Below are 25,400 nucleotides of genomic sequence, written 5' to 3' on the forward strand. Positions count from 1 at the left end.
TTGTAACACAAATTGGTACAGTAAAAATGTTCAGAAAGAAAGTTAACAATCTGTTCAAATCCAAACAAGGAATTCAGTCAGTGTTGACTTCTTTCAAGCCTTTACTACACCGCTGTGTTCAGAACGTCACTACTGAACAACTTACAAAGAGCTGACATTGTTGCTACCTCCTAGTTTTTCCCAAAATGTTCTTCCAACTAAAATCAAACTTCACTCTTTCTGTTAATATTGACTGACATTATATATAGTTACATAATCATATGACTTTCATGACAACGTAAGTCGAGTAAAGGAAATAACACATATCACTGAAACCACAATACCTGTTATTGAACAGTATATTATATGAGGAGCAATCTTTTCAATGTCTTCATATCCTAGACCAATTTCAGCCAGTTTCCCAGGGACGTAGTTTTCCACGAAAACATCAGATACAGCTGCAAGCTTCAGAACAGAAAAGGATGAGTGAGACTTGTTAACAAGCTTCCAGAAGTTCAATAGATTACTCATGTAGCTTGAAGTACTACTAATCAAGATGGTTCCTATCTGACAGAACAAAACTCAAACCTAAAGAGATTTTTCAGGGGTCTGTTAGACTGTGTACGTCCTCAAACTACATTAAATGTGCTGTGTATATAGAAGCTATAAAAAATTTAAAGCTATTGAACAAAACTGCAACGTAATTTTATTAGTCACACTGATTGCCAAATACTTGACCAAAATTTACGTAAGTCACCAACATTATAATCACACGTAGCTTGAAGCAAGTGGGGAGAAAGGATGGATCCTTCAGGTTTTCTCCACCTTAGAATTCTGTAATATGTCTGGGGGGAGGAAAAGGATGGTGGTGGTAGTTTTTGGTTTTGTTGTTGCTTTCAGGTTGATTCTCTTAAGTTGAAAAGCAATTGATTACACTTAACTCTAACAGAGGCTATATACACACATACACACTTCTTTCTGTATAAGGGAGGCCAGAAATTTTTTTTACATTAAACAAAATTCTTACAGGCACCTCAATTAGAACAGCATTATCAAGCTCTGCAGCAGGAGTTTCTGCATTGCCTCTGTGTAAATGATCTAGCCCAAAAACTACTGAGATTAAAGATTGACCTATGACCCTGGTTTTAAATTACATCTTTTTTATTCTAACAGAAGTTAAGCATATGAATATTCGTACATATTTCAGTAGAATTAATATTAATTAAAAACTTCTGAAACAAGAGAACTACATTCGAAAATAAATATGTACTACTTAGTGGAGTTGCAGAGGTTGAGGTTCTTCTTCAGTTCAGTTGTTTTTTCCAGGAATTTAAGTAGTGACAAGAACACATTTGTAAGTACATCTATAAGCATGACCTACAACTTTTCATCTTGAAATAACATCAAGAAATGACCAGAGTCACATTCTCTGGAACTACCATGCAGTTGTGTGATCAATATACACAGCACACTGGGCCAGCTTCCATAAATTAGTGTCATCATATCTGCAATCATAAGCATTTTTGTTCTAGCACGTAGCCTGTTCAGTTTAATTTCAGGCCAAAGAAACAGCCAAGCCAGCAAATATTCTACAGGAAAGAAAGAAACTGACTCCTATTCAGACAAGAAGCCACGTAAATTATGACTGGTTTAACTGGATGCACGGATGAGATACTAGTAACATTTACAAAAATGAACTTCAGCATACAGTGAAAGTGGATTTTTAAATGCACGTGGTAAGTTATTTTTTAAGAGTGTGTGTCAAGAAATTCTGGGAGTGCCAGTTTTTAACAATTACAATAATATGAGAAAATCTCCAAGTTCTAAATAAACATCACCAGGTTTTTTGTTGTTTTTGGGAGCAGACTTGACCTTTAACAGTATGTCTTTATGAAAAATAGATTGAAGAGACTTTATTTGCTCTCTAAATCCTTTATAGTCTACACACAATTACTTTTACGTTTAGTAATATTATAACTTCGTACTTTTGAGTTTTGTAAGTATCATAACTCTATATGCGGTAACGCACGTCGATGACTACAATGCTAAGTAAAGGTACAACTATTTAGGTACAGGTTAGTAGTGTATATATTCTCAGAGGAGACAAGCATAACATTCCAGACATCTTACAAATATTGTGTGAGCTCAGCTGCTGGTGCTCTCATGACACCTGGGGACAGGCTTTAACATACAAGCCAGCAGTGCACAGTATCTCTTCTGGTGCTCACTGCACTAAGCACAGGTATCCAGGGTTCTGCCATTACCACAAACTGAACTCAGACTCCATACAAACCAACTGCATGTCCTTAAAGCACTCATGGGCTTTAGGTCTTAAAATTCAGTGTGTTTTAAAACCTCTGCCAACTGAAACTTCATGCTATACTACATCTCCTGCAAGCCCTCAGAGTATATTAATTGTACTTTTGCCTACACTATCAAAGTAGTAGAGCACAACACTACATGTTCCAGATAAACACTGATGTGCTCAACTTGCATGTCAGGACATCAGAAAAAGGAATCACGAACACCAAAGTAATCATTAATTTAAATATAAGCAACACTTAATGATGATACTAACCTGACAAAGAGAACTATTCAACCCTTCAAGATGAATCCTTCAAGAAGGATTTTTTTTAAACAAGTATTCCATACAGAGGAGTGTACACACACAGTTAAGTAACAGTATGCACAAGATATGCAAACTCTCTCAATTTCACTGATCAGGAGGGAAGAGTGCCACCAGCTCCCCATCTAGTGGAATTTTCCCAAGTCCTTCATGAATAAACACAGAATTTAAACAGATAAGGTTAAATACTCAGGAGAAATTTATCCCTAAGTTTCTTAAATCAAGTTGCTGAGTATTGCTGAGCAATACTCTACAATGCAAGCCATGTAAGTCAGAGCACAGTATTAACGCACATACCATCACCAAAAATATTTTCCATCCAGTGAGACATTCAAATATTTGAAAAGCAGTTAACGGCAATAAGAAGGAGTCATGGTTTTATGATTTTTGTTATAATATTGATATTCTCGTTCTCTCTTTCCCCCCTTCCCACTACTACATTTACATTTGACTAGTCTTTTTAACTCCCAATACACCACACGATGTTATGATGTGGAACATCAGTAATACAACAAAAATCATAAAACCATAACACACATCATAACATCATGTAGCGTACTGGGAGTTAAAGAGTTAATGCTCTAGCTGCATTGATCATCAATAGTTATGAATACGCCTGTCCCAGAAAAGAAGAACTACATTCCTCAGAGGACTATGCGTTGCTTTGCATTTTTACGTTTCTGCTCAGAGGGAAAGATAAAACAGTCTGCAGTCACAGGACACTCTCTTTCCTTTGGGATCGACTCAGCAGTGGGTGCTTGCTGCTGTCTCACCTTCAGCGTTTAGCATAAGGCCTTCAGTTTATCAGATATCTTCTCTTGTTCATTTTATTTATTAGCTTCAAATCCAATTATATCATATTACATTGTGTTATTTTGCTTTCTGATATCTTATTTAGTAAATTAGCTTTCCTCCTCAGACCATTGCCGCTGTTTTGTTTTTAGGCCCATCTCCCTTTTCTCTTTCCCCCTTCCTGGGGTGTGGGTCCATAGGCCCCCCACACCAATCATCACAGAACCAGGCCAAACCAGCCTGGCAAACACGTGACATTTTTGGCACCCAACATGGAGCACAAGAGGGGCTGTTAGCTGCCTTACTTTTAGAGCAAAACTCTCTGCTTTCAGAGACCTTCACTAGAAAGCTTATCAGTGCTGCAGGAGCTGTACTCAAAAACATATACTGCTAATTCTTCTGGGATATTTGTAAACTTGTTTGGGTGCTGCCAGAATAAAGAATGTGGTTGTAAAGGTGTGCCATGCAGATGTTCATGTTCCTAAGAGCCGGGCAACTGAAGAACAACAAAATAACCATCAGGTAGATCAAGCTGACAAAGGTAAGGTGGCTCAAGTAGTCTTGGACTGGCAACATAACAGTGAATTATTTCTAGCTCAGTGGGCCCATGAGACCTCAGGCCCTCAAGGAAGAGACACAACATGTAAGCGGGCTAGAGACAGAGGGATGGACCTAACTACGGACACTATTGCACAGGTTATCCATGACTGTGATACATGTGCCACAATTAAGCAAGCCAAGAGGATAAAACCTCTTCAGAAGGAAGGGTGATGGCAAAAGTATAAATATGGGGAGGTGTGGCAGGTTGATTATATCACCTTACCATGATCTCATGACAGTAAGCATTATGTGCTCATCATGGTGGAGGCAACCACTGGGTGGCTTGAACCACATGCAGTACCCCATGCTACCACCCAGAACACCATCTTAGGACTCAAGAAACAAGTCCTGTGGCGACATGGCACTCCAGAACAAATTGAGTCAGATAATGGAACTCATTTCAAAAATTCTCATGTAAGTACTTGGGCCAAAGATCATGGCATCGAGTGGATTTATCACATCCCCTATCACGCACCAGCTTCTGGTAAAATTGAAAGGTACAATGGGTTGTTAAAAACAATGCTGAAAGCAATAAGTGGCAGAACATTTAAGCACTGGGAGAAGAATTTGTCAGAAGCCACCTAGTTGGTCAACACTTGAGGATCAATCAATCGCAATGGTCCTGTCCAATCCAGCTCTCTACCTACTATGGAGGGAGCTAAGGTCCCTGTAGTATACATAAAGAACATGCTGGGAAAAGCAGTTTGGGTCCTTCCAGGTTCTGGAGAGAACAAACCTCTCCGTGGAACTGTTTTTGCTCAGGGACCTGGGTCTACCTGGAGGGTGATGCAGAAGAATGGAGATGATCTGTGTATACCACAACAGAATTTGATGTTGGGAGAACACCCTCAGTAATTCCATGTATGTGTATATATATATGCCACTGCTTTGTTTTTAGGCCCATCTCCCTTTTCCCTTCCCACCCCCCCCCTTCCCTGGGGTGTGGGGTCCATGGGTCCCCCACACCAATCATCACAGAACTGGGCCGAACCAGCCTCGCAAGCCAGTGACAGAAGGAAAACAAGACTACAAATGATGCAGAATACAGAAAGAATACAGACTAAAGAACAATTTTATGGTAACAACACTGTAAAATATTTACAAAATTATGAAAGAGTAGACCTTTGAACAAGTGTCTTGTTAGCACTGTGCCAAATCCAGGATTGCTGATTAACAGGTTTTTTCTGCGCACTTGATACTACTAATTCAATTATTCTAACCATGCTACTTTTTCCTTAATAAAGAAAAATGATTAAAACATTTATATCTGATGTCCCAAACCTCAAAATTCCTCTTGCAGACACAAACAGTACTTTCCATTACAGCAAATGCATCATAGCACAAACATGCAGAATTCTATGTATGCATGTTGTGACGGTACCAAAAAGACAAATGACAACAAATCATTTATTATAGAATTTTTAATAAAGACTAAATGTAAGATGCAATAATAAAATGCAAAGACTTCTGTACCAAACACTTCCAGAAGCTACCACTAAATCAAGTAAAACAATGTCAGGTGAGTTGCTACTTTGTCACAAAAATTCTTGAATTCAAGTACCCCAGCCTCAAGCACAAAGGTTGTAACATTGCATGTTTTTAAGTACATGGCCATTTAAAGGCATAGATCATGAAAAGGCTAATTGTACACCTGAAAACTAAATCAAGCAGCCACATTCTCACACCAATATCAAGATAAGAAGAATAAAACTTCCTAACCTCAAATAGTAGCAGTTACACATAAGACGGAAACACGACAGACATTTCTTCTCCAGCTCATTCTGACACAAAGTCCCAGCTATCCTCAGCTCTGTCCAACAGGTCCAGCTCACATTCATAGGTAAGTGGACTTTTTGCTTCAAGTAGTTTTACTTTCCTTCCCAATTTCTTCCCCCAAGGGAAAAATAAGGTGACTAGGTTGCTTTTTCCCCTGGTTATCTGGAAAGATTTTTTTAAAAACTTATTTCAAGTTTGACTATCAAAAAAACCATCTGTATTTTTCCAAATGGCTGTATTTGTTTTCAAAGCCTTCAGGAGATAAGCGTACAAGCTTCATAACACAAATGGACAGCTGTGTTTTACAAAGAGCACAGGAAAAGGGTACTAGAGAATCAGTAGATTTCGGCTTATGAACTGCAAAGACTGTATAGAGCTGACAGTAAAAAAAGTTTCAGAAAGTGTAAGACAACTTAATCACTCTTCATTTCATATAATATTCCTAGCAATAAATCCTACCAGACAAATTCCACTTATTGCAGGACATATACAGACTTACTCTGAAACAAAGAGTGACTGGAACTGACACTAAAGCAAAGAGGAACAGAAGCCAACTCACATTTTTAGATACATTGCTACTGCTATGTTTTTAAACTCTGCAGTACTAGTTAGCAGGTCTTACATTTCTCAAGTAAAAAAAAGTGATGAGAAAGTGCAAGTTTTAAAGAACATGAAATACAGCGCATTTATTAGCTTAAAAGAAGATTACTAGAATCATCAAAATTCATTATTAGAAAAAACATTACCTTAAATCACCATTTCATTCTGAACTGAAATACTGAAAAAAACCCTCATCCTAAACAAACACAGCATTTGTCCTACAGGACAGTACTTCCAGTACAGCAACAAAAGCCACGAATATACTGTAATAATCAAAAATACACAAATATTGGAGCCCAGTTCCCCCACTGTAAATTCCTTGCTGACTTCAATAGAAGGCATTTCTAGCTGGATTGATGATGAAGTTGAACAGAAAGATCTAATACACCAACAGCTAAACACTGGATATTAGACCTTTCCCACACAATATTTCATATGAAGCTTTTGATGCTTGCAAACAAATCTTATTATATCTAAAACTGTTATAAATTACTCTGAACAATGAACTTCTTTCAGTACAAAACAGTACAGATAAGTCATGTCCCAGCCATAATTTAAACAGTGAATGGCATACCTACCTACTTTTAATTATCACATCTTTAACACTTGAAATACAGGGTTTATTCTTTCTTACACAGGACCACAACAATACAAAATAAACACAATTTGCATTCCATTAAAACCTACCTCCCTTATTAACTTTGCTCCTCTTGAATTCTTCATATTGATAGCTATACTCTGGGGACAAAAAGAAAAGTCATTTAAGAGAAAGCCTTCCTAGTGATTATTGTCCTGTTCTAAACATGATCAGTAACCAATTCTCATAGTTAAAAATAATTCTTGTTTGGTAAAAACAAGCTTAACAGTCTCAAAGAGCCAGATAAGCAACAGACCAAGCCTAATAGATGTGCAACTGGAAGCTGCACTGTGGTCTGCTCAATGTATGTTTGTACAGCACTTACTACTGCAAGTACACATGGGGACACACGAAACAAATGTTTCCAAGGCAATAAGCCACTGAACAGCTCAGGCACATTGCGTAACTTCATCTGAATCCCAAAGAGTCACAGGCTCTCTCTGTCAACCTAACTACAGCATGATGCCTACTTTCCTACAACTCCAGAGGCCAGGAAAGGCAGGTCAGCTCAGCTGACCCACCCAAAATAAAGTGATCCTTAAAATAGTAACAGTAACTATCACCCTGAAATTCAACTGGGTTAATTTCATACCAGAAACTAGCAAAAGCACTCTGGCATTCTGAACTTCCTTGCATTTTGAACACTCTTGACATTTTGAACTTGCTTCAGCTGATCTCAGGACCATCCTAGAGTCTCAGCCTTTTTTGTTCAAAACATCTCATTTTTCTCATGAAATTTACTCACCTTGACAACACAATTAAAGCCAATGTAACTACTGCTCCATTAGGTATGCTAAGAGTCAAATGAGTTTAAATAAATTCTCATAAAAGTACATATAAAAAAATGGGAAGTTCTCTCTGACCACTAATCATATTCAGTTAAGGCTTCGCTGCTCACTTTCACCTGCTTTTTGTCAGCAATCACGTACTGTACGAAGCTCTTTCTACAAAAATCAAAATCAAATAATTTGAAAGAGAAGTGCTGTGTCTAACTGCTTTTATAACTGACAGGCTAATCTTCACTAAAGCACCATACTTACCTTTTTATTTCTATTGACACTGAGAAAATAAACACTTTCTGTTCCAACAAAAGGTGGGCCCCATGCTCTTGTATCATCACCAGTTCCTGAAAGAAATACCACATTTTTGTAGTTATTCAACATTAGACTGACAACAGAAAAAAAAAGTTTTTAAAATTATCCTACGTAATATTTAAGCCTTCTAAACTTCAACAACCCGAGGAAGATATAGATTAGATTTGAGGAAACATTTTTTCTCTGAAAGAGTGGTCAGGCACTGGAATGGCCTGCCTAGGGAGGTGGTTGAGGCACCGTCCCTAGCACTGTTCAAGAAGCATTTAGATGAGGTGCTAAGGGATTTGATTTAGTAGCTTAGTGGGTAGGGATGGTTGGACCAGGTGATCTTGTAGGTCCTTTCCAACCTAATGAGCCTATGAATCACCCATGAATCACCCATAAACTAGCAGACAGGGGAAAAGCAATCACTTTAACGCATGCTTTTTAGGGAATTCACAGAAAATCACTTCACATAAATACACAGTCACATCTCAATGTCCTCATAATGGCAACAGGACCAGTGCAATGAAAAGGTGTTACAAAAAAGAAGAATGTCGAATGCTTACCAGCCACCAGGTTCTAGGTGTACTGAACAGAACCTTAAAGGAGGGATCTCCAACAAGAGACCCTTCCTCAGGGGCAGTCAGCCCTTAAATGAGGTCTAAGAGGAGTGGAGCCTGGCTCCACCCCTTCCAGTCACACAAGTGAACTGCCTTCACCTGTGCTCCTAGGGCTGACCAGGTCTTTTCTCCAGGTGCTCCATCAGTGATTCAGGCTGTGACTCAGCAGCTGCCATACACTATTTAATTCCTTTCTAAAGTAAAGCACTGCTTTGAGGCATAGCAGCATTCTTTTATTTAGGCAATCTTGAAGAATTTAGCAGATGCTCTTGCTCAGACAGCACACAGTCAATAAGCCATTCCTGAAACACTCTGGAAACAAGGTCATGATACCACTGATCAGCACAGCTCATTAAGCTGTGTGCTGCAGGACATCATCAAAAAGAAGCATTTGCTACTGTCTTCGGTTCAGAAATTTTCTTGCCTTACAGAAAAGCAAGACAGTGTTAAACATGCTACAGATACTAATGTCATTGAATGTTTTATACTTAATTTTCAATTTAAAACCTTTCTCAAACATCAAGAAGACTGGCAATCCAATTAATAAGAAAATACAAATAAAACTGGCAATCTAAGTAGAGCCAAAGCTAAATTTAAATTCAGATATAATCACCATCCTGACCACTAGAAAGTATACACAACGTTTCTGCTAACTTCAAAGCAGCATAAACTTTCCTTAAAGAGGCAGCACAGAAGGCTAACACTAGCACAGATGCCGAACTAAGCTTAAAGACCTTTGGTCCAATACAGTATAACTACTCCATCATGCTTCATACTAGGATAACACTTAAAGGCTATAGCAGTTTAAGATCAACTGTGGCAGAAGCTGAACAAATGTAAATTACAATAATCTGTATTTATTTACATTGTTTAGTACCTCAAAGAACTATTTCAGTTCAAGCAGGAAGTCTGGGGAAGAAAAAATAGTATTTCTTCTATAATCTCTCATTTCACATCATTTAAGCAAAAAAATTCAAAAATACTTCCCACATGGAATGCTAGTGTGATTGCTGTCCTGTATAGATAAATACTTCTACGATAACAGACATCATCTCCTGCACCTCCTTTTCAAAGGAGATAAACCACATTCTACAAACATTTGAAGTTCTCAAGTTTCCATCCCCCTGCAACCACAAAACAAAACTCCAAGAGCTAGAATGTAAACCTCTAAAATCATTAGTTCATACTTAATCACCAACATTGCTCCACCACTCCATTCCCATTCCCACCACCTAGACACCTGAAATCACTCCTCTGCCCATCTCATCTGATAGTATAAAACTGATGCAGCTTCTTACCTGTCACAGATGTGAAAGCACTCAGAACAGTGAATGAGCAGTGATGACCCAGTGGTTGCTATGACAAGGCTTTTAATGAATGCTCAATATTTTGCTAGATGTTCAAAAACTTAGCAATTCCCATCAAAAATAAAATGCTGGAAATTTAATACATCTTAGAACCTCAAATATGTGATCAATTAGTTTTGAAAAGAACTGGTGAAGGCTATACCAAAAACAAAATAAAGAAATATAAACATGGACACTTAAATATGGAAGAAAAATGTAAGATTCACAGTTGCTGTGGCACAGTTACATACCCCAAATGCATAACGACAAGCTGAAAGCCAAAAGCAGAAAGAAATTCTAAAAGAACTGAATTCCATGTCATTTATAATTCTTCTTTCCAATAAAATGACCAGGTTTTGTTCTTGTTAACGTTTTGTTGTTCTTGGTTGGTGGTTATTTTTGTTTGTTGGCTTTTCGTTGTTTTTATAAGCAGTGCTCAACCCTCAACAGATCTCAAAAACAACTTTCTATATGAAGTGTACATGAGTGGAAAAAGAAAATTATTTTGTTAAGCTAAGGCACACAAAAATAATTTCTAAAATAAATTCTATTTATGAAACTATCTACCAGAGTCCAACCAAATTTTGAGGGAATAACAGAAATCTGTTTCTGCATCTGAAAACACACTCTGGAAGCTTGTTAATACCAGAGATATTCAGAACTAGAAGGAAGATTTTCATCCAAATTCAGACATTTCTTTTTTTTTCCAGTAAATTCCCATTTCCATCTATACAGGAGTATCACATCCTGGACTTCAAAGATATAGCTATTTCATGAAGAAAACAACTTCTTCCACTTCTCATGCTTCCAGAGAAAATTAAAAATTATCTTGTCAGAAATCTAACAACCAAGAAGATTAACATTAAAGAGGAAAACACTGATATAGAGTATAAGGTGAATTGGCACACTATTAGTCAAAACATTTGCCACTCCCCACCACACTCCCTGTGTATCAAATGATACAAAAGCAATATAAACAAATTACATATTTCAAAGTTCATGTTATGTTTTCTCCTTGTAATATGGAAATGAAAACTAAAAGCAGTGCTTCTGTTTCCAAAACTAAAGTGATACATGCCCTTTTACCACTACTCAAATCCTGTGTAGAAAGAGGTATTTATGTTTAATGTTACCTGAGAAATTTGGGATCAGAGAGAACTGAGTCACAGAACCCTAGCACTACAGTGGGAAAAAAAAAATAAACATTCAAAATACTTCCTCTTATTAATCAAGTTTTAAACCACAAGGTTTAAAAAACATGAACTTTCAGCCCCAAGCCTTAAAAGAGAACCATAAAGAGAACATCACAGCATAGCATACTGCCCCAGACTAATTCTTCCGGTAATTTTATTTCCAGTCCTTTTAATAAATTAAAAGGAAATTATTTGAAAACATACCTATACCATTTCTCCCTATGACAAAGGCACATATTGCCCTCTGTGCGGAATTTCAGGCGCTTTTTTCTATCATACACTTAAATACTTAAATGCATACTCTGAGGTAGGTTGTAAAGTGTATGGCTCCTTCCATCACAGTTTGGCTCGCACTATATCTGCCTGTCAGAGATACACAGTGGTCAGTGATGTTAGGACGCAATATTTACAAGAACCACAGAATCACAAAAATTGGAAGAGACCAACATCCCTGTTAAAGCAGGGTCCCTGCAGCAGGTTGCACTGGAAAGCATCCAGGTGGGTTTTGACTATCTCCAGAGGAGACTGCACAACCTCTCTGGGCGGCCTGTTCCCATTTATCTTGTTAGGAAGGACAATGAAAAATTTTAATTGAATGCTCCTAATATAAGGAAATCACCAGCATTCAAAAAATAATAATAAATGGTACCTTAAGTAAAAAACCCTGGAAACTTATAATTCTGTATAATATAACTATAATACGTTTGTCAAATTTTGGAGACCATACTACACTTACAATTCTGCTTTTACCCTTTCACCACTAGACAAAAAACTCCAAACATCTAAACACCCCCATGACAATTTAAAACTAAACCATTCAAAAGAAATCAACTTAATTTTAGAGATGGGATAAGGCATTTTAGGAAAGAGGATCCAACACTGTTTTGTACATAGCATCTGGAAAAACAAATGACCTCACCTTACAGCTTCAATCCTGACTACATATATATATTTACCTGAACAAAATACACATAATGGAGTACAGTGTTAAACTTCAAGCAAACAGGCCATAGACGTGCAAGCAAATCTAGTAATAGATTGACAATCTGACACACCAGAAATAGAGCAACTACATCAACACATTCCACAAATATGATAGCTATTGCTTCACAAAGATATACAAGCTGCTATAAAATGAAGTGTCTTTTAGCCCCAATACCATACACATGACCATCACAAACATACAATCAACAAATAAACTTATTATTGGTCACCTTTGAAATATTTAAACAATCATATATTCCCAATCCATAGCAAACATCGCACAACATTATCACAAAGCAAACTGCCATTAAGAACGTGAGGAAAACCATAAAAGATGACAATTCCAAATACAGAAACAATACATACACAATCATTTGCTAAATTAGCCCGCATTCTTACCACATATAAAACAAAGACAATCTTACCTGGTTTCTCCACTTTGATAACTTCAGCCCCTAGATCTCCTAAATTCATTGTGGCAAAGGGCCCTGCAAGCACTCTGTAAAATTTAATAAGATTTTCTTAGCTTTTACCCAACAGCATTTACATCTAGACAGTGTCCCAAATTATAAACAAAACACAAACCTTGTTAAATCAAGAATTTTCACACCATCCAGTGGTTTTACATTACCAGCACCTGACAAGAACCAGAAAACAGTAGGTTACTCTTGATTCCTTTAGCAAGGTGTTTCTGATTGATTTAACTCTCATCTTACATTCAGGGAGGGAAGATAAAGCTTTCTGCAGAGGTGTGTTATTAGGATTATATTACATCAATAAAACCCTTCAAAATACAAAAATCTTGTGGTTAACATTGCAGAACCTATCTCAAACAGCTCAGAATTCTACAGTGAAAATACTGCAAGGTACTTTATACACTCCTACTGCTAACACTCACACAGCCTTCAAACACTTAACACAAAGAAAGAACCAACAAAAAAAAAAGCGCAGTAAACATCAGAACACCACAAACTGAAATTAATGGATAACAGACCAACTTGAAGTACAAAATCCACAGCAGCACAGTGGTCTGATCTGTGTAGTAGACCCATGCACTTGCACCATACAAACAAATCTCTCAATTTCAAAAACAGGTTATTGTGTGAATCTGTATGTATTGTGTGAATCAAAGTCACACTTGATCTGCCTTTCAATTTTTTATGGCAAGTACACATGCAAGATTACTGCTAGCAAATCACCACCCTTTCCTCCTTCCCCTCCCCACACCTTCCAGCCTGACCAGCCCTAAGAAACAGCCATCATTCCAAAGGGATTTGAGCTTCATGGTCTTTGGTTTTCTGATGCAATATGCAGACCAGGCAGGATGTTGAAAATAGGCTGATCTACAAGTAGCCATGCATTTCAAACCCTACAGAAAAATTCAGATTGCCTCCCCTCTTCAACACTGCAGACATTAGTAAGAGCTCCCGGTGCTGAAAAATACCTGTGCCAGGTAAGCATCACAGATCCTCCATGCAAATTTCATATTTATCCAGTTGGCTATACTTATGCAAGCACGTCAACATATGCTTATCTATTAAGGAACAGAGCACATTTGCTTCACTATGACCGTAATGTCAGTTTAGCGGAAACAGTTAACAAAGAGGGACCAGATTCCTCTATAGTTTCCGTTTCATCTAAAAATGATCTTATTCAATGGCTCACCTCCTGAGCCAGCACTCAGTGCTACTTCCCTTTCACTGGAGCAATACAGCAACAACTCTGCACAGCCAACAGTCTTTCTAACAGGCTTTCTACCTGCGGCTAACAGTTTTAGGAATCCACAAAGACCTTTCCTCAGACAGCCTGTGGAACTTGATGTATATGTATGTATGTATTTATGCATAACTGGGACAGATGAATCTTTGCTAATTACCACTCACATTATGTTACAGTTAATGCTCCACTCAGGGACCAGAACTCTTTCAGTTGGAACATAACACATGAGTACTGCTGTTGTTACAGAGACATGGGCCACTGTGAAATACTAATAAAAGCCAAGGGATAAAGGCGACATCCAAAACAGTAGAGAAGTGCAAGCAGAGACGGAAAGCTTGCTTGTGAGAGACCAAGGAAGACAACAGATCCACCAGCCTCCGAAGAAAGAAAACCCAAACTCTTATCCCAGCAGGACACAGGTTTGTGGAAAGAATGACAAGACAAAGTCTTGTGGCCTTCAGAGCAGCAGCGCTGATCCCTGGAACACTACCCACCCTGCACTGTAAGAAGAAAAGCGAGGGGAAAAGCCACACCATCGCAAACAGGAAAGATCAGAACCAATTGGCAGTGACCAGAAGCAATTCCTGCCTTCATTTTTCTGTCTGGACTCACATCAGGCACGTATAGAAAGCCAAACCTCTTCCCCCAAGTGCTTTTTGTTAGCATTCCGGTTGAGCACAGACCAAAAAGTTCTCTCAAACTGAGAGACGCTTTCTCTTCTATTGTTTCCTTTTCCAGTAACCATGACTGAAACCAAACCCATTCTCCCAACTCTTCCTTCATTCTATTTGTACATGAACTATTCCCACCACATCTGAATTGACCCCAAGCAGGTCAGCCATGCTTCAGTGTAAGGTGTCATTTATGGAGTTTTAACAGGTTATTTCACTCTCAATACAGCTCAGACTCCCTAGTGCAACCCACCACCTAATGTAAAATCAGGGGTAGCCACAGGTGAGCCTATTGTAAGGGTATGAGTATGCAGCCAGAAGGACCATTCTGTGGCAGAGCAGACCAAACCATCTTCATATCGTGCTCTCAAATTTTCCTTTATATGCATAACTGAAAAAAGGCTATCTTAGTACACTGAATAAAAACGCTAATTTGTCCGAAATCAACTGTAATCCAATTACTTCCAACTGCAGAGGAACTGAGGAACTCCTCAGACGCCAAGTCCCTGCTTTGGCTGCACAGCTCATTTTAAACTCCTACAGTCAGAACACTACAACCAAACCACCCAACCACAGCCCGCTGCCACACTGCTTGCTATGGGAGCACAACTCCACGCTCCTTCCGACCGTAACACGACGAGACACTGGCACGGCTACCTGCCGGCGGAGCACCGCCACCTCGCGCCCCTCCGCACGCTGAGAACAAGGTAGCGCAACGCGAGCTCCTCCACAGCCCGCGGCCGCAGCCGCTCCGCGCCATCCCGGCGCCCAGCATCCCTGCGCGCAGCGAGAGGCAGCGCGGCTCCCAGCGGTACGCGGACGGCAAAGACCGAGCGCCCCGGAGAACGCCGCGAAAAGGTGCGCGCTCCGCTGCACTGCGCGTGCGCGACGCTCAACTGTTTTCCGCCCTCGGGGAGGGAGGCGTTAAATTGGTCCCGACTTGGGGCGGTGCGCAGGCGTGGGGTGGGAAGTAGGGATGGGTGGTTCTGCTCTCTTGGGGACCTTCCAGAGGGAGTAGGGTTGCTTAAGCATCAGGCAGGTTGCGGGTTAGGAACGCTTCCTGCTGGAGGTCCCGGCCTTGTTGAAAGTGGTAATGAGCTATAATTTTATCTTCTGTAGTGTATGTGGTTTAATTGGAACATAAAGCCCAGAATTTATATGGAATGACTTTTTTTTTTTTTTCAGCCATCACATATACCCCCTATGCACTTGTGTATCTGGTTGAGTGTACAAATAGGAGTGTGTGATGCTGCCAAGATCAAATAAAACTAAAATATCCCCACAAGCATTTACCACGTGTGTGAGTTAGGCAGCGATCTTGTATGCCATTAAATCCTCTTGCTAGCAGGAGGAGGATCCTTTAGCTGAGTTCTGCTATGCTGAAGGTGCAATGTCAGTTGCATCATAAGCTGAGCCTTTGGCTGTCTACGTCTGGATGGGTTAACTGGAAGGGTTAACTTTGCTGAACCTGTAAATGATTTTGCCCTGAGCTGGCAACTTCCACGATATTTTTAGCTTGGGACAAAAAGGAAAGGCCACAAAAATCATGGTGTCTTTTTGCTTTTTAAAAGCGTTAAGAAAAAAGTAAAAATCTTGCACAGAGGTTCAGCATTTATTAATGGAAAAAGCACTGTGAGGATAACATCTGTACCTCATTGGTAGATTACCCTTCTGACTGCTTGAAAGTGAGCACTGCAAATATCACTCTTAGAAGTGTTCACGAAGATCCTACATGCTGAGGAAAGGCACAGGGAAGATCAGCTGTGCAACAGGTTTGTCAGCTGGACTGGCTGTGTGTACTGAAACATGGGATGTGGATGCTTGCAGTCCTAGAAGTAGTTAAGATTTGTCAACAAGAAGAAATTCATTAGTAAAGCTATCCTGGTTTGACTCAACATCTGTGTAACAATGACTATTTTTAATCGGTTTGGTTTGATAATAATTGAAAGAAACAATCTATTTCTGGAACAAGACTGGACAGAGGGATAAACTGATTTGTCGGTAAATTAGCCTTGTGTAGATATGGCATTCCTTGCGTGTACCACAAAAGGTAGGAAATTGGTCTTTTAGAGAAGATAAAACAGCAGAGGATTAGCGAAGATCAGTGAGTCTAATCTCTGCGTTTCCTCTTCGGATTCACGAGGATAATACCCCATGTTTTCACGGGGAAGTGAACAAGAATGCCGCAAATAACGTAATCTCGCCAAAAACAGGGCTCTCCTCCAAGAGAGCGCTTCGTCCTGCGTTCTCGGAGTTTCGCTGCCCGAGCTACCGAAGCGCGGCCGGCGCTTGCAACCGACGTTTAGAAGCCTCCTAGAGACAAAGCAACAACGTGCCCGCGCGCGCGTTCCAAACGGAAGATCGTGAGCGCGGAACCTTGTGTGCCCGGAACGTTGGCGCAGAGCGGCGGACTGTGATCCAGCAGCTGTAGCAGCCGGTGCTGCCGAGGCCGCGTCCGGGACGCGTTGCGCATGTTTTATTCCTCTTTGTCTCCGCCGCACCGCGTTGACCAGGCCATGTACCGGCAGAGCTTCCGACCCCCGACGCCTTCGTACGCGGGCAGCGGATTCCGGAGCCCTCCTTCCATCGGCCCCGTGCCCCCCTCGCCCCGGGGCTACGGGAGCCCGCTCCACACGCCGCCCTACGGCCCCTGGCCCGGGCCTTACGGCGGCGGGCTGCCGCCCCGAAGCCCCGGTTTCGGAGGAGGCGGGCGGTTCGGGAGCCCGTCGCCGGCGGGGCAGACCCCGCGCAGGCCGCAGAACGCCAGCCCCCGCTACCCGGCTCCTCGCGGCGGCAGGTCCCCGGCCGGAGCTGCCCCGCACCCGCAGCAGCACAAGCGCTCGACCGGGGGCTACCAGAGGCACTACCAGGTATGGGGCAGGGCGACGAGGGGCCAGGGCCGCGCCGAGGGAGGGAAGGAGGGAGCGAGCAGCGGGCGGCCGGGCATGGGAGAAGGCGGCAGCTCCCTTCTCCTCCTCCTGCGACGTCTGCCCTCCGCCTTTGGGAGGATGGAGAGACCGCGGTGCGGGATAGAGAGGGGGCCGTTAGGCTGCCCGAGGCCTAGAGCACGAGGGCTTCTTTCCTCCTAACGTTCCGGGGTGGGAAGGTGGAGAGGGAACTGAATACCACCCAAAACAGCAGTAAGCGTCTCTGCCCTTCGAATTTACTTCCCTTTGATCTGTGCTCCTTAAAACAACGGGGAAGCACTGTGCTTTTCCATCTAGTGTTGCCTGATGTCGCAGGAGCTGCCCTATGCACGTACAAGAGCTCTCTGGGATAGGCTTAGAGAGAAGTGAGGAATAATTTGCTAAAGAGAAAGAAGCTGAGGTTCCCCTGAACAGAAAGCAGAGCATCTGTTAGGGTCACAGCATGCCTTTTACAAGTCCTTCCCTTGCATTGAAAGCTTCAATTTATATAAGGTAGTTTTCCCAAGAGTTAACAGTAACAGGTTCAGTGAGTTACACTGTTATCAGGATGGCTTACTTGGTGTGTGACTAGTAATACAAACGAAGAGGGCAGATCTTGAGATGATACCATACTCTACTGCACGAAGTCAGATAACGTCTGTGTTAAAGAATCCTAAAAAGTGTAGAAAATATCACATGCGATAAAGACTATGGTAAAACTTTCAGGTGCTCCTGCTGATGCTTTGAAGAGTAAAATGAAGTCAAATGTTAATACAGACCACTGAAATCTTAATGTGCCTGCATTTTCTAGTGACATTTCCAGTCATGAAGTCTGATTTCTTTTTTATAGTGCAGATAACTGTCTTAGAACAATTTCATAACTAGTGAAAGAGAATTATTGTGAACATGAAACATTTTTTTCTCATATAAGGCTGTTACTGTGAGGGCCTGCAGGTTGCTTAAGCCTCTGTACTTTTTCTTAAGAAAAAGAAAAAAGATGTGAGGGTTCTGCCTTTCAGTAGGATCTCATTATAGCATAGAAATGGCACTGGCACTGGGAAGAGAGAACTTAGTCACTAATGTACGATTTCCCTACAGAAAATCACCATCTGAATATTCACTTTTTAAAAGCCCGCCTTACATTACCTGAGCCAAAAATATGCAGAAATCCTTTTGCTTCTAGCTCTAGTCAGCATATCAGGACCTGTGGGCAGAAACAGTCTCATGAGCTCAATCCTTAGTATTAAGAAGAAAGCCTTACATAAAGAAGTTTGAATCCAATGTTTTTGCTTCTTCTCTTTCCTTCTGCAGACCTTGTGAGTAATTTAAGTTCATTGACCTGAATGCAGTGCTTTTTAAGACTTAGACATTTGTATTTCTGTAGGTAGCCTACAGACTAGCACTAAGGTAGTGTGTGCATGCACTTCTACATGTGTGCCCACAGGCTGTTTCACCTGGGAGGCAATAGTGGCCATCAAGGAGGGAGGAAATCTCAAAACTGTGACATCTCATTTTTTTTAGATGGGCAAGAAACTCCATCCGTGAGGCCATGAGTAGATTTCAGTGGTGGGATTTTATTCCATGTTCTGAACATCAGATTTCTTCGGAGGGGTTGCTCCTTTGTCTTCTGTAGATGCTATTGTTAAGAGAACTATTGTGCTCTTAAAATTCATGATGTTATTGTCACCTTTGAGGTGAAAATCATAAGTGACCCCTTAAAATCTCACAATGAAATCCAAAAGACAGTTTATACTTTAGTGTTCTGGGTGATACCGTGTTAGTGTTTTATGCTCACATTTGTGCTTTGGACAGAAGGAACAGAAAACTTAAAATTTTCACACAGCCAATGCTTTATTGAGCTTTCTGTTTTTCCACAGGGACACACCTGCTTCTAAATATTATGAAGTTTGTTGAATCTCACAAATATCACCTCTTAGAATTCACTTAGAGGTAGCATTTCACCTTCTATACTGAACAGGAGTTAGCAAAGCCGCAGCTAGTACTGGTGAAAACTTTTACAGGAAGTTCCAAGATAATCTTGTCAAATGGTACAAGCATGATATATGTGCTTTGTGCATCTGCCAGAAGCTCACATTACTTCAGGTGAAGAAGGCTGATGAGAGAAGACTGTCACTCTCGTCAAGATAGTATTGCCTTCTTCGGCAGTGAATGGCACCACAAGATGTTTTTTTTCCTATGTGGAGATAAATTTGTGAACTGGAAAAAGGCACTGAGAATAGGTTGACCATTTCCTTAAGACAAGTTCAGTGAGGGAAAGTTATTGGCACTAATGACGGTAAAATACAGTTATATTTCTAAGATATCATTGGCATCAGTTTCACTTGTACAGGTAGGGCTGTATGTTTTCATTTTCCTATAATGTGAAGAATCACTCTTGATGTTTTTTACCCTAAAGAAAGAAAAAATCATAAAATGAATAGTATTATAAATCTAAAAAATGCGTGTTTATGTATTTAAATTTACTACTTATTGGAAGCTGTTGATTTTTGTGTGACACAGTGATACATGACAACCATGCTAGATGTCCAGCATGTAAAAACTTGCAGTGCTGCATGTGGCCTGTGTTATATTGTAGTGGAATTTAGAGTTGTAAATCTGTCCAAAAGAGCCTTACTATTGAATTAGTTCATTGTCACTGTATGTACTACAGATCATTATGTTGATTAGTCCAGCTTTCTTCTGAGTGCTGTGGGTTACACATAACATTAATAACACTCCACATTTAGGTGGTGTAGGGCTTTTATTAGACATGGTACTTAAAAGTTTTTTTTATTTGGAAGGTATAATGCATTGTGTAAAGCGTGTTGTGTATGCTTTACCATTAGCGTGATTGCTTAACTAACATTAACACCATTTTTTTTAGTGCATATTGACTCCTTATTCCTTAAAAATACCTTATGCTCATGCTTTGGTATTATACTTCATAAAATAATTTTCTTTTAGTACTTTTCTCTAGTGACATCATCATCTTACCTGCAAAATGCGATTGGCTGTGGTGAAACATTAGAAACAAACATCCTGCAAATTACAAGTGGATGTTCCCATATTTAGTTGTGTCTCCACTGTAATCAATCTTCAGGAATTCTAAAGAAACAAATATTGGGACCCCACAAGCAGGCTCCTCCCAGAGTACTTTTTTAGAAACAGGTTCCAGACTAAACTGTTCCAGTGTCTCAGGGCTAAATGTAGGGGCTTCACTTTATGGCACTGTTGCTCAGTTTCACCCAGCAATTGCTTCATTTAGATCCATTGATCCATTTAGATATATTCTGTGGAGGTTATTGGTCAAATTCAATTATCATCACTGCTAGTCCAAAAAACAAAACCAACCACCTCTAATCCCTGTTTTCACAATCCTTTACCAAGTCAGAAGCTGGCATCCACCTCAAGGAATCCTGTTCTTTATCATTCCGAATGCAACAGGCTCATTTTTAGACTAACAGTAGTGTTTCTGTAATTTTGTGTGTTTCTCTTTGGTTAAAACAAGCCAGTTTAAATGAACATGGTTAGGGGCAAAACCTCGCTTTTAGGGAAGTGAATTTGAGGAAAAGAACAGTAGATGATGTTGGGAGAAAAAGGGTACAGCAATTTGCTTCATCTTAGCCCTGTGTAGGTTGCACACCTTAGCAGATTTGTAGAAGCAATTGTGGTGGGCCTCGATCTTTGGAAAAAATAAAATATCATAAGCTTCCAGACAAAATAATTGCCTTTCCTGTAATGCCTGCTTAATCACTGAGTTCCATAAAAATCTGTGTATTAAAAGAAAGTCGTCTTCTGTCAAATTTCACAAACACAAATTTGATTAAAAGGACGTGTTTTTTGGAGTTCCTTGGGTCGTTGGTAGCAATTTGATTTGTACACTGCTGTGCTCAGTCCTTAAATACCAAGTATCTGTCTTCTGCTTCTGAACGTTATCAACTCTTCCTCAGCCCTACACTTTGTTTTGTTGTGCAGCTTTTAAGATAGACATGTTGTTAACTTAAGTAGCTTATGAATAAGAGTTTTTCTGCAGTTATGTACCAGTATGATGAAAATGTGTTTTGGAGAAGATTGGATTTTATCCTGGTAAATCACAACTGATAATTCAAGTATAATAAAAGCCGATTTCTTTTGAGGAAGAGCAGCAGGTGAGAAGTAATAATTATTGTTTGAAGATGATTCATGATAAGCTTCAAAGCTCTACTGCTGTAGAAGGAAACTTAGTTTGAATCAGCATATTAAATGTTTCTTTACTTGATGGTTTTCTCCCAAAGGGATCACCCAGGACATCCACTCCATTTGGTACAGCGCATGGCAGAGAGAAAAGAGTGTCTAATGATGTGGAAAACTATTACAGACCTTCAATGCTTGAGGACCCATGGGCTGGCCTAGAGCCAGTTTCTGTTACAGACATAAAACAACAGTACGGCAGTGAGCAAACAACATATACTGCTAAAAAAGGGAGGTGTTTCAGTTAACACTTTCAAAAGCCAAATAACGCCATCCTGCCAGGAAAACTTTGGGACAAAATCTTTATACAAGATGAACAGTAATGCTTTTATTTTATCACATTCACCCTTTTATCCTTTTTTTTTTTTTTTAATTGCATTTGAAATTTTTATGTATGGGGAGGGAAAGGAAGTGGTAGGATAAGTTACCTATCTGGCAACATGGAAGTGCCTACGAGCTATGAAGAACAAAGTGTTCTTTAATCACCAGCGACCAATTTGTGACTGTTAACAACAGGTTTCCATATGCTTTCTTCTTCAATGCCAGATTGTTAGCCTTTTATTGTGAACTCCTTTAAATGGTGATTTTTATTTTTTTTTTATGTTTCAACATTTTTAGAATGAAGTAACTTGGAAATAAAATAAAATTTTGTAAATCCTTGTTTTGTAATGTATAAAGATTATTTTAGGACTTTTGTTAAGGCGTACTGATTAACAGAAATAGTAGTAGCTATATTAGGTGACATTGTAAATGTGTTTGTATGCTCTGATTTTGTACATAGTATTTTCTGTTCACTGTAACAGTGTAATGTGAAACTGAAACATGACTTTAGCCATCTCAGGAAACAGATGTGACATCTTACAAATGTTTAATTTGTTGAACAAGATCTTGAATCCTAAACGTTATTCTGTAATACTTCTGTATTTAGAGAGAGAGAGAGAGAAAAGCATTTGAAACAAGATTACATGTTCTGGATTATAACCAAGTCTATGGCAATTTTAGACTAAGCAACACAAAGTATCAGAATTAATTAAATGCAAATGTACTTTCTGGATTTACCTTTAGATTACCATAGAATGAAATGAACTTTGTTGTATGGTTGACGTTAGTACATTAATAGCATCGTATTTTTCATCTTTTCTGGGTTTTTTTAATTTTTACCTACAATTGGCATCCTTTTCTGGAAAATCCTTGTTTTCACTGTGTGCATGTTACATTTTTATCCTGAACAGGAAAACAACAAGGTTTCTTTCTTGTTCTTAGGTCTTGTCTAAATATGGCAGATCATTCTTAAATTCACTAGTGAATATTGTAACTTAGAACAAATAAATAGTTCCAGCTGTAGGCATGCTCTTTACGTGCCATGTTAAGCCTGCAGTGGATATCTAAAGTGTTGTTTGGCCCTACTGTTATTTGTTGATCTTTACTTTTAGTAAATACATAGAAGGTGAAAACTTAGTTAAATAAGAAACACTAGTTCAGTTTTCAGAGCATATTTCTTCTAAGCTTGTATACTTACCAAAAAAACTAGAAAATATTTCTTTAATCCTAAAGCGTGGTTATGGTGAATAGCACAGGGAATTGCATTACATTGTTCTGAGTATCTTGTGTTTTGCTGAGGTGCAATAGTCCTGTAGATCACTTGGTCTGTTTCATCATAAACTATCTTGGCTTAATACCACCTTCAGGAACAACTTACAACTGAAAGGGCTAGTGTGTGTGTGGGGGGAGTAACTTGTTAATACATGCTAGCTGAGTCTTAAACTTTTATGAGCACAACCTAAAGTTTGTCACTTGTTTTCCTTCAATTGGCCTTTTTGTTTTTCTAGTACTATATTCTAAAGGTCTGCTCGGAGAACTGAGACCGTAATGCCTGCTTGATATCACAGTTCTTAAATCATTGTCCCAGAATCAAAACTGTTTCTTCTATGGCAGCTATCAGCATTGGTATCTATAACTCATACCAGCACAGCTGAAATTACTTGATTAATTACGGATACTCCTCAGAATTTAAAAATCAGTTATGTCATTTTGAAAGGTGGAGTATAAAGTTTTCTTTTCTTTTTTTTTTCTTTTTGCCTTGATAGTTTCCATAAAGCACACAAAGTTATAGGATTAACTGAGTCATCTTTTCTGTTACTTCTTTCCTTTGTAATTCAGTGCACTTTACTTTTTGTAATGTGTTTGGTGATCTTGTGGAAGTAGATCTGATAGCACCTGACATTTTTTAAGTTATGATGTGTTCCCAGTTAGACATGAGAAGAAACTGGATTTGAAAAGGAGAAAGGAAAGGAAAAGGATTCATGACAGAAGAGAGACTGTTAGAGATGGAACTCTTTATTTACAGTAACCAATCAGCTACCCTTGCACGCTGCAAAGATGTGTTTTTCCACTTTGGCTTTACACTTGACCAAGAGATCAAAGCCAGTCACCTCTGGTAATAACTGTTTGCTCCTGGAACTGGGTGACAGACATCAGTGATGGTAAATGTTCCAGAAAGAGAATTCTGGAAATAATCTTGAAGCACTGCTTAATCATCTTTTAAGCTGCTGCTCCTATGCGCTTCAGGATATGACCCAACAATTAAAAGTACATCACGCTGCTAAAGACTCCTATAATTTGGTCAAGAATCTGCAAGGAATTTAGATGTAATAAGAAATTAAACTCATCACACCCTACCAAAAACTTTAAAGTGATTAAACCTTCTGGCTTCTAGGAGAAATTCTGAAATTACAGTAGAATATCAAAGTGGTGTTGTTGGATAGCTGTAAACTGCATGGACATGTGTTTAGAGCTATAAATATAATTTACTTAAAGACAGTTTAAACTTTGCCTTTTGTTTTGTTTTGTTTTTGCTATGATATCCAGGAAGCTTGAGCACTTAACTTCCTCACTGATTTTTGTCCCTTTTCCCATATGGTAAAATTCTTTCTCCCACATGTTTCTAATGAAGATAGGACATATCACTTCCTCGTTTGTTTATGAAGCCTCTTCATAGCAACAGTATGACTCTGGAAATAGTATTTGATGATAAAAAAAAAAATAGCATCTGAAATGCATCCTTCCTTCATGAGCCCATGAAACAGAATAGTTTCTATGTCTTGCTGATGAAGTTATTCTGTAATGAGCACACTTAAGAATATGGGTATTACGTTTTCCTCAGCAAAATTTAAGGTAAGTCCTTTTAACTGTTCAGAAGTTTGGATTAATAGACATTCTGTCAATTCAGTTTTGTTTGCATTCATTGTCCATTGAGACTTCTTTTCCATTCAGTTGTTGAAAAGTAAAAGGAACTGCATAACTCCCTAACTCTTTTCTAGCAAAAAAGAAAAAGAAAAAAAAAATATATATATATATATCTGTAATTCTATTTGCTAGCTGCTGTGTTTAATGGTAAGATGCATATGCTGTGTGACATGGTAACACATTGGGTGAGGAGCAATCCCAAATTGTGTACAGCAGTACTTCAGAGGTGGTTCAAGTTGGTGTTTTCGTGCAGCTTTATGGTACAGAATAGTAACTTTTCTCTGGCACTGAAGATACGCTATTTTACACTGAAATTGTAAAAACAATCAATTTAAATTGTTAAATTTCGATTAAAATAGAGTTTCAAAAGTTAATGTCAAACTACTTTAAAAAAACAAC

At 39.3% G+C, this 25,400-nt stretch overlaps 2 protein-coding genes across 2 annotated transcripts in view; one reads left to right on the top strand and one right to left on the bottom strand.

The window, feature by feature from the left end:
- The window catches only part of SUGCT (succinyl-CoA:glutarate-CoA transferase), a 324,796-nt gene extending 309,402 nt beyond the window's left edge, over nucleotides 1-15,394 (bottom strand). The window contains exons 1-6 of the mRNA XM_065752744.1: nucleotides 15,277-15,394; nucleotides 12,815-12,866; nucleotides 12,655-12,728; nucleotides 8,051-8,136; nucleotides 7,061-7,111; nucleotides 324-444 (exon numbers count right to left, since the gene is read on the bottom strand). Coding sequence (XP_065608816.1) covers nucleotides 324-444; nucleotides 7,061-7,111; nucleotides 8,051-8,136; nucleotides 12,655-12,728; nucleotides 12,815-12,866; nucleotides 15,277-15,394 — 502 coding nt within the window. The remainder of the gene's footprint in view (nucleotides 1-323; nucleotides 445-7,060; nucleotides 7,112-8,050; nucleotides 8,137-12,654; nucleotides 12,729-12,814; nucleotides 12,867-15,276) is intronic.
- Nucleotides 15,395-17,125: 1,731 nt separating this feature from the next.
- Nucleotides 17,126-22,057, top strand: MPLKIP (M-phase specific PLK1 interacting protein). Its single transcript, XM_065752753.1, has 2 exons — nucleotides 17,126-17,489; nucleotides 21,800-22,057. The coding sequence occupies exons 1-2, from the start codon at nucleotides 17,136-17,138 to the stop codon at nucleotides 22,001-22,003; spliced, it is 558 nt and encodes a 185-aa protein (XP_065608825.1). The 5' UTR covers nucleotides 17,126-17,135; the 3' UTR covers nucleotides 22,004-22,057.
- Nucleotides 22,058-25,400: the final 3,343 nt, after the last annotated feature.

This window comes from Cyrtonyx montezumae, unplaced genomic scaffold (assembly GCF_038088225.1).
Source record: "Cyrtonyx montezumae isolate F1298 unplaced genomic scaffold, pur_monq_1.0 scaffold_8, whole genome shotgun sequence".
Classification (NCBI taxonomy): Eukaryota; Metazoa; Chordata; class Aves; order Galliformes; family Odontophoridae; genus Cyrtonyx; species Cyrtonyx montezumae.